At 53.2% G+C, this 16,905-nt stretch overlaps 1 protein-coding gene across 1 annotated transcript in view; it reads right to left on the reverse strand.

The window, feature by feature from the left end:
• Positions 1–1,587: 1,587 nt before the first annotated feature.
• LOC104875712 (tripartite motif-containing protein 26) overlaps positions 1,588–16,905 on the reverse strand; it is a 23,658-nt gene continuing 8,340 nt past the window's right edge. The window contains exons 2-9 of the mRNA XM_010643410.3: positions 10,079–10,175; positions 9,292–9,776; positions 9,001–9,096; positions 7,776–8,006; positions 4,489–4,511; positions 3,946–4,061; positions 3,697–3,729; positions 1,588–3,243 (exon numbers count right to left, since the gene is read on the reverse strand). Coding sequence (XP_010641712.1) covers positions 2,561–3,243; positions 3,697–3,729; positions 3,946–4,061; positions 4,489–4,511; positions 7,776–8,006; positions 9,001–9,096; positions 9,292–9,729 — 1,620 coding nt within the window. The 5' untranslated portion in view covers positions 9,730–9,776; positions 10,079–10,175 and the 3' untranslated portion in view covers positions 1,588–2,560. The remainder of the gene's footprint in view (positions 3,244–3,696; positions 3,730–3,945; positions 4,062–4,488; positions 4,512–7,775; positions 8,007–9,000; positions 9,097–9,291; positions 9,777–10,078; positions 10,176–16,905) is intronic.

Genomic DNA, 16,905 nt, shown 5'->3' on the forward strand with positions numbered 1-16,905 from the left:
CAGAAGCCCGATACCTGAGTGAACCTCGAAGTGGGAAACTTCAACTCCCATACACCATTTCTCAGGAAAGTGCTGGACGATTCCTCACCCAAATGAAGTAAATTAAAGGAAATGCAAGACAAAGCAATGGATGGGGCCCACGTAGGCCTCCAGTCCGACAGCGAAGGGAGAGCGAGGCACTGTGCACAGATGAGGGGCAACAGTGGGATTCCAGGCAGCCTGCATCCGGCCAGACTCACCTCACTGCCACGCAGCCTGGGATTTCCAGCAACCGGGGAAGTTTAGCACCCAGTCAGTAATAAGGTCATAGGAACCGAAGCAAAGGGCATGGAAAGGAACGGCGACTGCTGACACGAGGGTAGACAACGTCACGCAGGGGCCTGGCACACACAGCCTCTACACGGACGAAGTCACAGGCAGGCCGAGCGCTTACCTGCCCAGTATGAGGAGCGGGGCCGGCAGACAGATCCCGCGTAGTGAGGGGTGAGAGCGCGGAAGGCTAAATCGGTCTTCCTTGCAGCGGGAAATCACAGCGTAACGCCTCGAACGGTAGTTATTGAGGAAAAACGAAGGTAAACACCAGTAGCCCGTTAAAAAAATGACGGACTGGGTTTCTTAGGGAGTGAAACACAGTAAGCACTGCTTTTTTGTAATAAACGCTAGAAAAAGCTGACCATACATGCAATAATAAGTATAAACGTTAAAAATGGGAAATTTTTGAGTCCCCAAAGGGGAGCAGAGGGAGGAAATAATAATCTTTGCTACTATAGTCTTGAGGTAGTTTTGTCCAACCCTCCCTTTTCTATGTTGAAGAGGATTAAGAAATTTAAGAAATAAGAACACCCAAGAAGTGGTTAAGCTGTCAAATGTGTTAGGAGGCGAGATGAACACGGGGCGGCACCTCCTGTGGGCACCGCCATCCAAAGGAAGACGCGTGCGACTCTAGCCGCTGCCATCCTCAGGACAGGCCACGCGCACCGAGGCGGCTAGAATGGCTCAGGGCGCCACCGTCAAACAGGAAGAATCAAGCGGAGCCACAGTGGTGCCTGCACGTCCACAAGGGGACCTTCCTGGGACTTCCAGAAAGGACAACACACACACGGAGGGCAGAAAGTAGTCCAAGAAACAAAGGAAAAACCTGGGCTGTCAGTGCCAATGGACTCTGAAGCCACACTGAACTCAGATGATGTCCCCGTTGTAATTAAAAATATACATATTTGCAGATCATTCATTCAACAACTCTTTATTGCGCACCTACTCTGTGCCCAGCACTGTGCTAGGTGCCATGGAGAATACAAGTTTTAATAGATAGTGCCCACCCCCCAGGAGCTTACAAAACTAGAGGCAGAAACGGGATGCAGGTGCGACTCAGGCAGCATGTGACGAACACAATTCAGGCAACTCGGGGACAATGTGGTGGCCAAGAGACCACCGAGACCCACAGTGCCTGGGTGCAGTCCCTCAGAGAAGGGGAGAAGAGTTCAAACTTGGATAAGCAGGGGCCTGGGGGAGCACCTGGAATGGGTCAGGATGAAACCGGGACATCACTTTGGCTGAACTGTGGAGCTCATACTAAACGAGGGGAGCCAGGGGCCCCTGAACAAAGGACTGGGGCTTGGGCCGGCTGAGCCTGAAGGAGAACAGCTAAGCGGCAGACCCCTCTGCCTCCCTTCCCTCTCCCGGCCCAGCCCCGTCTTCTCTTCTCTGCTGCTGTCCCAGGAAGTGAGCCTGAGCCTGAACAGGACCAGCGCCAAGCTCCACGCCTCTGAAGCAGCTGGGCAGAGTCCCTGCGGTGGGGGAGGCTGCGCTCTCCTGGCGCTTGCCCTGGACAGATCATGGGTAGAAAGCCAAACGTCCTGTACTCTTAAAGATCCCCTCACAGGACCAGCCACAGGGTAACGTCTCCTCAATGACCACTGTGGTCACACATGCTGTGCTCAAGAACACAGCTCTGCAAGAACACAGTTGGCTCCAGGCGTCCCCAACTACAGAAACCAAACTGCTGAGCCCAAGCCCCAGGAGGACGTGATTCCCAGGAGTGCTCCTGGCAGCTGTGCCCATGCCAAAGTGGACTCTGATTCAGCATATTTCCACTTTTTTGTTGTTGTTGTTGCATATTTCCACATTTTATGAATCTTTAATTCCGAGCTGGAGTGGGAGCACGTCTGCTTAAAATGCCAGAGAAGGCAGGCGGCAGAGAATTTGGGCAAGGAGAACCTGTGGGGCTTGAGGACATCAAAATGGTACCGGGTGTAATCCACGTCCTCCCCAAGACCGGCCGGCACAGGGACTGCCCTGGGCCAGGAAATGCTGCTCAGCCCCTCTCAACAGCAGAGAGGACCAAAGGGAAGACGAGTCCTCATGGACTTCAAGGTCAGGAGGTCCCACAGGAAACCACAGGAGGGACAGGAGCTGACTGGAGCAGCGCAGAGGCCTGGGGCCACCAGCGGGGCAGTGGGTGCAGGGCACAGGGTCCGCCTCTCCCTGCTCCACGCGCTCTGCCAGGCACCTTTCCCCGCCAGTCCTGGATTCCCCAGAAACGAAGCATCCACGGCGGGGCTCAGGGTCTCAACAGGAGGCGTGTTCCCGGCCACCTGAGCCACAGGAAGGGGACCAGGCGCCCCGTGAAGGTGGCAGAGAAGGTGTAAATGAGTTCCTGCGACTCTGCGTTGGTGAAACTCACGGTGCCCGCCTCGTAATCCAGGGCGATGCCCACCCTCCGGGGCCGCAGAGTGGGGAAGAGCTCGATCTCGGGACTGGTGTTGGCCCAGATGCTGGAGGAGGAGAGGCGCAGCGCCCACACCCCATCCTCCGGCCGCAGGGAGAGGTCTCCCTTCCTCTTCACAGAGTCTCTGGCCACCCCCACCAGGCAGCTCTCCAGAACTTCCTCTTCCTCCTCCTCTTCCTCCTCCTCTTCCTCCCCCAGAGATTCCTCATCCTCATCCGTTTCCCAGTCTTCATAGCCGTCCCCATAACCAGCCTCCTCTTCCTCCTCCTCCTCGTCCCCCTCCTCCTCCTCGTCCCCCTCCTCCTCATCTTCAGACCAGCCCTCCCTCTCCACCTCTACTTCCCAGTACACCTTGCCCCAGGTGAAGCCCTTGCTGCCCAGCACAGCTGGCTCACAGTCAAACTGCTGGGGGTACAGGTAGGTACCCTGGTACAGGCTGCTGTAGGTCACACGCGTCCAGTCCTCCGACAGCTGCAGGAAGCCACTGGCCGACTGCGGGTCCAGGGTAACGCTTACTGCAGGGACAAGGGCAGAAGCCAGTGTCACAGGTAGGCCAGAAAGTGGCCGCCGGTCTCATGTCCTGGGCAGGGCTGACACGCCACACGGCCCAAGAAGCACTATTCACATCCTGGTCTACAGAGCAGCGTCTCCAGGAGGGACACAGTGCACAGCCCGGCAGCAAAGCACTGCTTCTGGACGCAGGATGCCACTGCTGTTTGCTCTGAGATAAGTCAGGGGAACGAGAAAGCAGCTACGGACAGAGCAGCTGTATACAGGCAGAGAAGGGCCTGACCCTCGGACAGAGGCCAGATGAAGACTAAGGAGTAGCAGACTGTGGATGTCAGGGCCTCCAGTCTACAGCTGGGAAATTCTCCCTGCTGCAAGACAAGAGCTGGGATAGGTGCAGTCAGAATCGCTATGAGGGAGTTTTCTCTCCGAGGTAAATCTGGGGACGACCCAATACTCACCTGTCTTGTACTCCAAGTCCCTCAGCAGCTTTCCTAGGGAGAAAAGAAACTGTGAGGACTTTTAAGCCCAGAAAATGATGGCCGGTTTCTTACTGGATGGCAGGATTTCCTGATAGGGCTTCATCTCCGAGACCCCAAGAAGGAAAGGGACAACAATCAGGAGACCCTGGAAGTGCGAGGTCAGCTGGGTGCCCTCTCTCTGCGTGGGGGCCCCTGCTGACTCTGACCCTGGTGCTGTCCAACCCTTACCCTGGAATTCCCTCAGGCCTCGCTGCAGTGAGAGGACTTTATCTGAGAATTCTCCAGTCTTTCTTTTAACCATGTGAGGGATGGGTTTTCCAAGCCAGAACTTCTTCCGTGGATACCTGAGATGACGACAGAGACAGCAACCTGTTAAATGACTCTTGTTTTTCTCTCAATCTTTGAGACCAAAAGAGGCAGGAAAGGTCTGATGACCTCCCATCAAGAGGCAGCAAAACAGACACCGGCTGAGCCAGGTCTGAGGACCCCCAGACTCCTGTGAGCGCCTTTGTCTGCCCAGCAGGTTTCTACCCCGACACCCCCCTTCCTCAGACAGGAGAGCGGCCCAGGACCTGGGATCACACAGAGAACACGTGCGGGGCGAGCAGTCTCCAGTACGCAAGGACGTGCTCCTGCTTCCCAGAAGCCATCGCGAGGAACCAGGGCACACGGGGACCTCTGGTACCACAGCTCCTCATTCATTCACATGATCACGGTCCAGGAAGGGGAAGAGGTCGAGGATCGGGTTCACTGTGGAGAGGAAGCTCTTACCTGTTCACGAAGTCTCTGGTGTCCTGGAAGGAAGAGAGCACAGCATCAACACGAACTGAGTAAGGCTGCACTCGCATGCAACCCGCGTGGCCTAGAGGGGACAGCAGTTAGCGGAGCCCTCGGGGCCCTTCCTTAGACAGCGGACACTCTACCAGGGCACTGGACAGAACGACAGCAGCGAATTCATCAGTGACAGGAGCAGCTGGTGTGGAAATGCCAGGGCCAGAATCTCCAAGCAGAAGCCGGAGCTAAGGCTTAATTAAAGCAGGAAAAAGTACCTGCCAGCAAGACTGGCAGGAAAGGGTGTGAAGGACGCAGGGCCCATGCGAGGACGGGTCAGGTCATACGGGGTAGGGCTGTGAATTTTGTTCCAATCAGCTTTACACAAGGCCTAGACAGTCAAGGCCCCTCCAGAACCCACCCTCTCCTACTTTCAAGGAGAGAACCCCTGGAAGTTAGAGCTGGGCACATGGCCACCCTGGAACTACACTGCCCCGGACTGGTCGTGTAACTAAGTTCCAGCAAGTGCAGTGTGAAAGAAAACAAGGGCTATTTCTGGACTTTGTCAGGAAAAAGGGGGGCAGAGAGGTAGAGGGAAGGTAGAGAAGGAAAGGAAAAAGAAAAAAGGAAGAAGGGAAGGAAAGAAAAATAAACTGCCTTCTGGTTCTTTTCTCCCCAGCTGAATTTTGGACGTAGAGGTGAGCACGCAGCTGAGGACAAGGCCGGTCATAACAGATGAAGTAACCCAGCTCCCCGGATGACCTCACGGAACTCTCTGGACTCCTCCCCACGAACTGAGACAGAACCAGACTTGTTTTACTTGAGCTAGCAGTCAGCACTGAACCAAAACCTAAGTTACCCAGCTGTCCTGAGAACAGGGGGAGGAGGCCACCTGGGCAGCTGCTGGGGACCAGGGAGGGACAGACAGCCTGAGCCACGACGGCGGCAGCAGAGGCAGGAGGGGAGCTGCGCATCCTGGGAAGTCCTAGACAGACTGAAGCAGCCGGCTGGCCAAGGACAACCGAGGACTGCCCCGGCCTGAACAGGAAGGACAGTGAGCTAGCCACGTGACGGCAACACGGCTGGGGGACAGGGCAGGTGGGAAGGGGTTCTTGCAAAGCGCTGCTTAGATCCTCTCCTTAAGTCCCAAGCCTTTATGGTACTGGTTTAAGTTGTCTTCCTTTTACTCGCTGTACAATCTTTCCTGTTTCCTACGCATCAGGCACTAGTGGAGAAGCTTGGAAGGGAGCCGCAGAAGAAGAAATGACATAACCCAGCCTGGACAGAGCTGACACTGTAGCAGAGGAACAATCACCGTAACAAATATCAAACCATGTTAGTGGTAAGCGCCATGGAGAAAAGAGAGTAGCGTGAAGCAGGGGGCAGGCTGGCGTCCTGGTGAAGGGTGGGATTTGGGAAACTAAAGGAATCACCAAGTTGTGTCTGCTAAGGACTACGCCAGGAGGCTCAGGAAGGCCTGACCACAGGGCTTTCTCCCGAGGAAGTGAGGCCAAGTCAGAGCTTCAGCTACATCCCGCCCCTACAGCGAAGCAACTGCCCAGCCTGGCTGCGGAGCTCACAGCCAATGTTTCAATGTCTTTCGGCGGCCGGGGTGGGGTGGGGCACACACACTGTGACACGGGAGTTGCTACAACAGGGAACAGAACAGGAGAGAGGAGCGTCACCTCAGGGTTGAAGGTTCTAAGAAGTGCAGAGAGCACAGCCCTGTCAGGGGAAGGGGCGGGCCTGGGCGTCCCATCCCGGCCCACGTGGGGAAGCGGCTGCCACACTCCGGGAGGACCTCTCTCACCCGCTGTGGAGCCTGGCCATGGGGTGGAGCAGCGAGGTGGCCTGGGAGGGAGGCACACACCGCTATCACCCTGAGCACCGTCCTCACCGCAGCCCAGTGGGCCTCTCTCCCGTCCATCCCCTTTATCAAAGGTCTTCGCTTTCCTCACATTGCTTTTTGCTTTTCCAGCTCACCTTTGTTTCTCTCAGATTTTAGGACCCTATTTTGGGTCTTTCTTGCTGTGCCTTGACAGCCAAATATAAACAATAATTATGGAGCTAGTTGTCCAGTTTGTAGCTAAATAAAACCCAAACAATCACACACAGCCCACCAGCACCAATGTTTCGAACTGTTTTATCTAAGCAGCTGAGTCCTGTCTCCTCCACTCTGGGCAAACACAAGGATCTCAGCCCCACCCAGGGGTCCAGCCAGGCGCCTCTGCTCAGAGAAGAAAAACTGTGCTCCCCGAGAGGGTGTCAAAGGGTGCATCTCCCCGAAGGGGAAGGAGGAGAGCGAGCAGGACAAGGGAGAGGCAGCAGGGACCCATGCAGAGTCTGAAGGAGGAACTGAGGGAACCGAGTCACAGCTGGAGAAGAGCAGGGGCCAGAGACATGTCAGACCAAACCAGAGAAAACAGGAGGAGCAGAGGGCCTGGGGAGTTGGGGTGCCTGGGCTGCAGTTCCCAATCTCCCCACCCCTGGGAAAGATCCTCCTGCACTCTGGCCCTCGTGCACACTGGAGCAGGAGGCGCCGCGCCTCATCACACAGCCTGCACGGCCGCTCTGCTTTCCCAGCCGTCACTATGCCCTGACACTGGCTGGGGACCTGATTTTCCTAGAGATGCCGGTGGCTTCACTGACGACCGGCAGGCCCAAACACCTCAACTGTGCGCGTTGCTGAGACAGTCAGCCCCTCCCCAGGCTACTCGGGATGGAAAGCTAGAGCTCCCACCCCTCCAAAGGCTGCTGAGCCTGGGCCAAGTGCTGGCTGACAGGAGGAGCCACCTCCTCCAGGAAGCACTCCCGGCATCTCACCTGCTCACCACCCAGTTCCCTGGGGATTCATTCCACGGCCTCGGAGAAAACCCCACCATTTCTGTCTCCCTTCACCTCCAGACAGGCCTCTCTGCCACCTGGCCATGGCACCACTCCTCATCTCTAGAACTGTATCACACTCTCACCAAACGCGAATCTGCCGGCGAGCTGTCCCAGGAGGGCCCATGGCGGGAGGGAGGAAGGCTGAGCACAGTAACCCTTCCATCTCTACAGCTCGTTTTAATGTTTAAACACTCTGTACAGACAATTTAACTTCTGAAGTGACACATCAGTTATCTTATGTTCACATAACCTTTGGTAGGTGAAGCTAAGAGTACTGTTACACGCTTCGGATGACAGAACAGGCCCCAAGAGGAAGGGATTTCACAAGGTCCCAGAACGGCCTAGGGGCCAGAATGTGGCGACCCTCCGCCTCCCAGCTTCCCCCAGGCAAGGCCTCTCACCTGCATGAGCTCTGCAGCTGGCTGCTGGGCCTTGCCCTCCAGCTCAGAGATGACCAGACCCAGCCGGGCGAGCTCCCCGACACCCCGGGTCTTGAACTTCTCCCTGCCCTCTGTGAGCAGCTGCTCAAGGGTGGCCAGCTGGTCCAGCAGATGCTGCTCCCGCTTCTTCAGGAACTGGTGGCCCTGCTTGAATTCTGCCACGATGTACTGCCTCTGCTCCTGCAGCTTTGTCTGCGGGCCAGGAGGGGACAGGGTAGCACTCTCTGGATTCAGCGCTAGCAACACACACACAGCCTGGCTCTTTCTCAGGAATTCGATGGCTCGTGAGGTGGGAGAAGCCATCAGGTGTTCCAGGCTCACCCTGCTCTTCTCAGAGGCCCTGACTAGTCCGTCAGCCCTGTTCACTCCTTCTTGAGGTCAGAACCAAATGCCTGTCTGCTCAGCCACTGCCTGTCCTAGGTAAACTAGAATGTCCAGGCCCTAGGAGGAATCCTGTGCCCCTCATGAGCCAACACACGTTTCCCTCCTGGATAAAATCTCTGGGTGCTGCCTCTTCCAGGAAGCTCTACTCATTACTTCTTGGCCTTTTGGCTAAGATCAAGAGTGGTACCTGTTCCTGTTGGTCAATGTGAGCCCCTGCACTGACCGATCCTTCCTTTAGTACCTTAGAATTATGTGTAAAACATTTACGTGCACCCTGTTCGTCTCTGCCCCTCAGGATTGTAGCCCGACTTCTCGGTGAACCTGGGTCGAGTGTGCGCAGAAACATGTCCTTTCCTGCCTCCACCTCCCCCTCCGAGTCCGGGTAGCCATGCCACAGGGCCCGCAGCGCTCCTGGAACTCATGGTATTTCTGACATCACCTCTCCACATCTGGCTCCCCGCTTTCAAATCCTCTGACCGACCTCCACTCTTGGGAAACCACATCCTTCCCACTTTGAAAGGGAGCATGGAGCTGGGCCATAGGCAGAAAAGCTACAGCGGCCAGACACAGTCCCTGAGGCTGAAATGAGCCACAGCGATACCCACACTCCCCGGCCAGCTGGGAAACAGGCCCGCAGCTGGCTCACAGACAGACAGACCTCTGGCTAAAGCCCAGGGTGCTGGCTGCCAGGCCAATACCTCCCAGAGCTACTCTGGAGCACAAACATCACCTGTGGCCACTGACTCCCGAGCGCCCCCTGACCACACAGGGGAACTGCTCGCACTTCCTCTGGGCCACTTACCAGCGCAGCCAGGATATCAGCTTCTCCTTTCACCTGAAAGCCCTGAATTTTGTCTCTGTCTCTCCTTAGAGTACTCAAGTGGTTCAGTATTTTTTCCTGGGGAAAGACAAGCAGAGGACAGATGCAAGCTCTGGACTAGGGCAGCAGGGAGGAGGATGAAGGCCAATTCTTCAGCCAGAAGAACCCTTGTGGGGGCTTAGCCAGGCCTCACTTATGGGGATACCAGGACAGAGCATCCTGAGGCAGGCATGAGACGGGCGCCGGGCAGCCTCGGGGCTGAGGCGGGCTTACCCTGTGGGGCTGGGCGGCCTTCTCCACCAGGACAGCCGTGTGCGGCCGGTGCTCCCGTGACTCCCGGCACATCACACACAACAGCTTTCCGTCGTCTTCGCAGTAGTAGTGCAGCTTCTCCTGATGCCGCTCACACAGCTTTGCATCCTGCTGCTCCCGGGCCACATCTCCCGGCTGCCTGGCCTTGTCCACCTTTAGCCTCTCGATGTTCTCCACCAGGCTGGCCAGCTGCCACACAGGCCGGATGTTTTCCTTCTTGAAAGGCTTCTTGCAAAGTGGGCAGACAGGGCGGCCCCCCGAAACGGGGCGCACATCGGTGGTACAGCTGCGGCAGAACACGTGGCCGCAGTCAATGGTCACGGGGTCCCGCAGGTAGTCAAGGCAGATGGAGCAGGTCACCTCCTCCTCCAGGCTCCGCAGCGGGGCTGATGTGGCCATCGTGCCTGAGTCAGTGGAGCCTCTGCTCAGCGGTGGGGCTGCTCCTCCTTGGAGAACAGACATGGAGTCAAGGGTAGGCCCAGCAAAGGCACAGGGGGCAGCTGAGCACGGGGCTGCAGCTCCAGCACTCCACCCGCGGACCCACAGGCATCAGAGCAGAGGGGACCCTCCCAATCCACAGATGAAACCCAAGGCACAGAGAGAGAGGGGCCCAGCAGTGAAGAGCAGGGCCAGTGGTCCTGCCTCAACACTCCTCCCATCTGCTGGAAAGAGGCTCTGATGCACCCACTGTGACACAGGGGTCACTCGCTACTTCTAGAGGACGGGCGTAACAAATGCATAAACTCACAATGCCTATTGCGTGCATGGAACTCCTTCTGCTGTGTGGCACACAAGCGAGTCCTGACGGTCAAGAGCCCCCTTTGGTTTGCTCTTCTAGGTTTCAGCTGTGAAGGACGAAGAACGTGGTGGTGAACCTATGGCACATGTGCCACAGCTGGCTGAGTGTTATCATCAAAAGCTCTGAAAGGTTCGCCATCACTGGACTAAGAGCACTGAGGTAGGTTCTCTACCATAGCTCAGGAAGCACCAGGCGGTACTAAGAGTCTCAGTGCTACCTCCCTGCAGGAGTGGCTTCCTGAGCTGTCCTGTGGTTGGGCTCGGTTCACTTCCCCTAGGAAACTGGACCCGTACTTAAACTCAGAAGTCAGCAGGTCACGACCAGCCATGCTGGATTCATTCTCAGCTGCGACTCCTTGTTGGGCTGGCCTGGCTGTTCTGCTAACAAGGGAGGACTGTGACCGCTGAGCTCTCTAGGGAAATGGCCATAAAGGCTGTACTGCAGAGGGAGAGCCCTGCCAGGGAGCATGGAAGGTCAGTTCCAGAAAGGAATGTGCTCCTGCTAACTTCTGCAGCCTGAGCCACTTCCTGTCTGAGGTTACAAGGGGCAGCACATCTGATCCAAAAGCTGTGTCAATAGCCAAGTCAACTCAGGACTCTGGGAGCCTCAGTTTACCCACACATAAAATGGGGAAAATATACTTACCTTCAAGGGTTTCTAAGGTAGGTTATATGAATGAATTATGTTGAAAACTAAGCATAAGCCTGCTACACAGAAGGACATCTAACAAAAAACCCAGATTCAGTTCCTAAATCCAGCAAGTGTTCAAATCACACAAAAAAGGTGAAATTGAAAGTGGCAGAGAGTAAGTGAGCAGAGCTGGTCACAGTGCGACATGTGTGCCAGTCACAGTAAACAAGATCCTGGTGGGACAGGAAGGGCACGTGCTCTGCTGCAGACCAAAGAGATAACAAGGGCAGTTGCTCGGAACATAGCCAGCAGGCACACAGGTAGCTGCAAGGCTGGGTGAAGCACCTGGGACCACAGGCAAATCAATACCTCTACTGGTATATACAACCAAAGTCCCTCCCAACCAAGGGCAGTGCACCAGTAGCATTACTAATGGTACAAAACCTAAAGAAGTATATGGTATCTACTGGTTGAGAATGAACTGTGATAGTACCTTAAGAGTGCTTTATCTGAGCTGGGTGTGGTAGGTTACATCTATATACCTAGCACCTGGGAGGCTGAGGCAGGTGGATCACCATGACTTCAAGTCCAGCCTGGGCTACAGAGAGAGTTCAAGGCTAGCCTGGAATACACAGTGAGACTCTGTCTCCAACAAAACAAAACAGTGCTTTATTGAGTGAAAGTACTACACGTATGTAATGATTTATCATACTACTGGACTGGTAATAAATTCCAAGTAGCAGCAGACATGGATTTACAGACACATGTATGATTTCAAGAAATGTAATGGTATGGAAAAGCATGTACCTACAAAGCTCAAATGAAGGTGCAAATGAAGCTAACGTCAAGTCCCTAGAGAGTTAGTGAGGCAGGCAGAAATGACAGAAGTGGACAGTCCATTTCCCTGGCTTCACTTTGGCAGAAACAAGCCTGCCCTGCACCCTTTTCAGCTGTGATATGATGCAAAGGGTTTGGAAAGAGGACAAGGAAGTGGTACTGGGTGAGCCAGTGGGCTCGGGAGCCCCTGTTCACACTACTTTGCTGAATGGCCTATAGAAGTTTTAAAGTTGAGTTGTTTTACTGTTGGGAAACAGAAAGTTTTTCTTTGTGGGTGGGAATTAATTTTGCAATCTGCTGGAATAAAAGGCCTATGAGAGCTTAGCTACAGTTTCCTTCCACATAAGATATGCCACCTTTGAGCTGACCTTAACTTAGGCCCAGGCTCAAAAAAAAAATAAAGGACAGAGGAAGAGCCAGGCGTGGTGGCGCACGCCTGTAATCCCAGCACTTGGGAGGCTGAGGCAGGAAGACTGCTGTGAGTTTGAGACCAGCCTGGGCAACATAGCGAGTTCCAGGTCAGTCTCAACTGTATAGTGAGACCCTGTCTCAAAACACCCCCACAAAAAAAGAACAGAGGAATAAAAAGAAAGGTCAGTCACCATTTGCAGCTGCCACAAGGATCACCCATTAAGCAAAAGGTTCAGATGGATGGGATGACCTTCTGGTGCCCAGTAGATGACTTCCCAACGTGCCTTGATGAGGGGAACCTACTGGTCACTACCCAAGGGACCAGACCCAGCATCTCTGCATCATTCCCAGACAGCAAACAGGCTATGCTTTCTGATGAGGCTCCATATGAATTACAATTTCACCAATGAAGTTTTCTTGCCAAAAATGTTTGACTTGAAGGAAGCTAATAAAACATTTAGATCTAACTTCCAGCTTACAGAAATATAATATATAAAGGTAATCATATTTTTAAGGAACACTGTAGTTTGTTACCACAGAGAAACTGCTGATAGAAGAGTCAAACCACACAACGAGAAAACAACAGGTAAATCCAGAATGTGGGAAATTCCCACAAAAACTGTCCTGGTTTTTTTAAAAACTCAATGTCATAAAAGAAAACCAAACACAAAAGATAAATTTTGGCTAGATCCTGGCTTAAAAAAAAAAAACTATGAAAACTGTTTGGGGCCTATTAGGAGACAATTTAAAATGGAGTGGCTATTACATCACATTAAAAAATTATTTTCCTAACAGTACTTATTGAGGTTATTTATGAGGGAATATCTGTATTTTTTGGCAATGGATGATGCCATATTTAGAGATTTATGGCTACAATTTAATTTGAAACAGTTCAATAAAACAAAACTATTTCCTGGGGGAAAGGGACTATAGTTTTACTACATTCTTAACAAGGTCTGTAACACTGAAAATGTGGAGATCACTGCCACACAGATCAAGTTCACAGGCTTGATCTTGTAGAAATCAACATGCACATGAACAAATGAACAGATTCAAGGGGAACTGAAGATGATATTATTTGCATAGAAGCATTTCAGTCTGCTCTGAGACAATGAAACACAGCACATTTCCATTTGCCCAGTGTCTGGTTAAACAGACTCCATCTTGGTTGTGTTACAGCCCATTTATCGGAAGAAGGCGAACCACGGCACTGATGAATACCCACAAATAAGACCCAAGGCACAGATACACAGCAAGAACAATCGCGATTCAACTTCAGGCTCAGAACCCAATAGCCAGGTAACCAGCAACTTGGCAATGGCATCTCCACCCACACATCTCAAGCTACTTCCGGCTTACAATGCACTTCTAAGGGAAATGGAGGCTCAGCAGGGCCAAGCAACTTGCCCAGTGTCGCGAGCACCGATTTGCATTTCGGGATCACGGGTTGAAGACATCAATGATTGCCAATTCAGTTGGGTTTTCATATTTGCTTTACTCACACAAACACTACAAACACACACAAGGATACAACTATAATTGCCTGCGCAATATAAAAGTAATGCCAGCCCATAATATTTCTAGGATAGTCATAAGTCCTAGCATGTTGGTGATGAGGGCATACGACCTGGAGTTCGTGGTCCGGTCCTCGGCTTCGCAGGGTCGAGCCGCGACTTCAGTGTCGATGATGGTCTCGAGATGGTTTCGTTCTCTCGGCTCAGCAGAGCTGATCCTTGGCTCGGCAGTCAGGATCTGGAACTAAATGTCTGCGTCTCGGGCAGAGCTTCAGCTGGTCATCTTGACGGGGTCGTCAAGGGACGATGTCTGTCTGTAGTCTTCTCCTTTTATACCTTAACTTATCTCTATCTAATACATCCATATGTTCTATCTGAGTTAACGCCTCAACACTCTCCATTACATCACTTCAAACTTTAATCACTTCAGGGGGAATTCCACACACGTCACAGCAAACGTCTTATCACGGCAAACGTCTTGGAGGAAATTCCACACATGTCACAGCAAACTCTTATCTGTCTTAACACTCAGCTTCACTCAGTTTTTGTGGGGTCTCAAGTTCTGTGTTTCACATGTTCACTACACCCAGTAGTACAGGGTTTGGATGCAGTGCTGGTGCCACAGCCTCGGTGCAGCCGGCCTAGCCCAGCCCACTCACCCTCCCCGAGCGGCAGATGGTCTAATACTAGCACCTTTGTCAGGATGCTGGCATGAGGTCATCTCCAGGGAAGGCTTTGTGAGTGTCCATGCTGACAAGAGCAAAGGGCGTGCATTCTCCTGACACTAACTGGATGCACCCGGACTGGGTGGCCACACGCTCTAACCCAAAGCATTCCTATGGGACAGCTGCTCTTCCTTAATAGAAAGGGGTTGAGTATGTGCTTTGCCATACCCACTTCTGTCAGATCCAATGCAAATCCACCCTCTCCAAAAGTTCTCTCCCATCTATATGCTCCCCAGTGATTTTGTCCTTTTTTACACTTATACTTTTGATATAGTCTGATTCTCTCCAAAGGTTTCCAGAAGAAGGAGTAAAACCATCACGCAGAAAGCAAGCTCAGGTACAGCATCGGTGCCAGAAAACTCCCAGGCGATGAAGTGGTCCCATCCTCCCTCACCCCAACCCCTTTCCTTTTACTCCAATGAGAGTTCTGAATCCCCAGGAGAAACCATTCATCATGAATTAGTGCCCTGACCTGAGGCCACACATCCCTGATCTGGGTGTACAACTCTCCTGCCACTTAAATAAGCCAGGAGCTAGAGCCAGCTGCAATTCTATGGAAGCAGGAAGAAGCCTGAGGACGGGGCGGTGACCTCACAGGCACAACCGGATACTCCCCACCTTTCCCTGAGTTCCACTTGCCCTGCTCTACATCTGCCAGCAGACTGGCGGAGGTGACACCGTACACCTCACTCAGCATGTAGATGCGGGCGTAATTCTTGGCCTCGCTGAGGAAAGTGCTCTGTGAACACCCATACCTTGGGAGCAGACACTACACTGCTCACCTCCACCTTCCCTGGCTCAGTTCCAGGGGAAAGGGTCAGGGCTCTGGCCTTGTGATTCTCAACAGCAGCCAACTTCTGACCCTCAGGGGCTACTCTCCCTCCAAGTTCTTTTTGTTTGTTTGGTTGGTCTTTTGAGACAGGGTCTCAATGTAGCTCAGGCTGGCCTTGAACTCATTATGTACCCTGGGAGGACATCAAACTTGCACCAATCCTCCTGCCTCAGCCTCCTGAGAGCTGGGATTATAGGTGTGCACCTCCATGTTCTACAGCTTTTTCTACCCCATGCCTAGCACTCTTTCTGCCTCCTCCTCCTTGGGCTCCTACATGCCAGGAGAGGTATCCCAGAAGACAATGAGTCCCAGGAGGCCGAGAGAATCTCGTGAAAGGGTCTGGGTTTGCACCTGAGTTTTTCAGCTACCAATTAAGGCTCATAGGATTATTTGAGGCTGTTTCTCAACATACACCTGGGCCTCCAAACAAGAGCCCCTTTTCAGCCAGGCATGATGATACATGCCTCTAATCCCAGTATTCAGGAGGCTGAGGCAGGAGTTTGAGGCCAGCGTGGGCTACATAGATAGCTCAAGGCTAGCCTGAACTACACAAGGAGACCCTGTCTCCAAAAAAAAAGCCTCTTTTTCCTGCAATCCCAGCTCATTTAGCTCAGGGCTGTATGCCCTTAGGAACCTTGTTTAAGGGCTCTAGGGTCCTAGATTTTCTAAACTGAAGTAAATTCTAAAAGGAAAATGTTCAAGTCATACCGTTAACCCCAAACCTGGAGAGGGCACAACTCAAGAAAAAAAGCAAGTGATCTAGATGTACAAATTAAAGGAATGGCTGTCCACCATCAGGCCAAAGCCTGAGGCGATCCCAGTGACTGGACAAGACAGTACCTTTCTGTGGTCACCCGGGGGCTCTCCTGCCTCCCACGGACCAAGCAACAATGCTACACTGAAGGTAGCACGGGCCGAAGGTAGCACGGGCCATGCACATCCCAGACAGCTCTGGACATGCTCCAAGCAGTGGACATTCGTACAGGCTCAGAGGCTGGCGTCAGCTGGGACATAGATGAGACAAAGCCTTAAAAAGGTCTTCACCCGCGGGGGACCTGCCAGGCTGCCCTGCCTTGGGAGAAAACCGAGTTCTCTGTGTCTTTGCCTCAACAATGTCTAATGTTGAGTCACAAACCAACCTCTCTCTTGCCAGAAATAGGAAATATTCCCAAGAGTCATGCAGTGCTCTGTACCTGCGAATACAGGGAAGAGCCCTTCCGCATCTAGCAGACGGTCTGCAGCTCTGTTGACATGGAAGAATCACCCAGACCAATGGCATCAGAATCTTCAGAGGTGGCCAGGCTTCAGTATTTAACAGACCCCAAGGCCTCCCAGGTGATTCTAATGTCAGAGCAGAGCTGGGATCCCTAAATGAGCCCCCTTACTGCCAGGCTGGGTCCCAGGCAGGGTGCTCCAGCAGAGCTGTGGGAGGCGCCCCTCCCAGCCCAGGGCTCCTTCCACTGCTCTGCATGGTACTTCGGTGCCTAGAAAATGAATCCTCAGAGTGTGATGGGAGGGAAAGGCTCACAGGCCAAGGAAGTCGACTGCCAACAAGTAACAGGCAGGGGACAATGAGTTGAGAACTGACAAATGGCCACAGGGTGGGTGCAGCAGGTGGGTGGGATGGAGCAGAGTGGGATGAGTGGAGAAACAAGGGTATGAAAGACTGTGGGCTATATTAAGAATTACCCGGCCGGGTGTGGGGGCGCACACCTATAATCCCAGCACTCGGGAGGCTGAGGCAGGAGGATCGCTGTGAGTTCAGACCAGCCCGGGCTACATAGTGAGTTCCAGGTCAGTCTCACTACATAGTGAGACCCTGTCTCA

This window comes from Fukomys damarensis, unplaced genomic scaffold, assembly GCF_012274545.1.
Source record: "Fukomys damarensis isolate Sample0158 unplaced genomic scaffold, DMR_v1.0_HiC HiC_scaffold_20, whole genome shotgun sequence".
Lineage (NCBI taxonomy): Eukaryota > Metazoa > Chordata > Mammalia > Rodentia > Bathyergidae > Fukomys > Fukomys damarensis.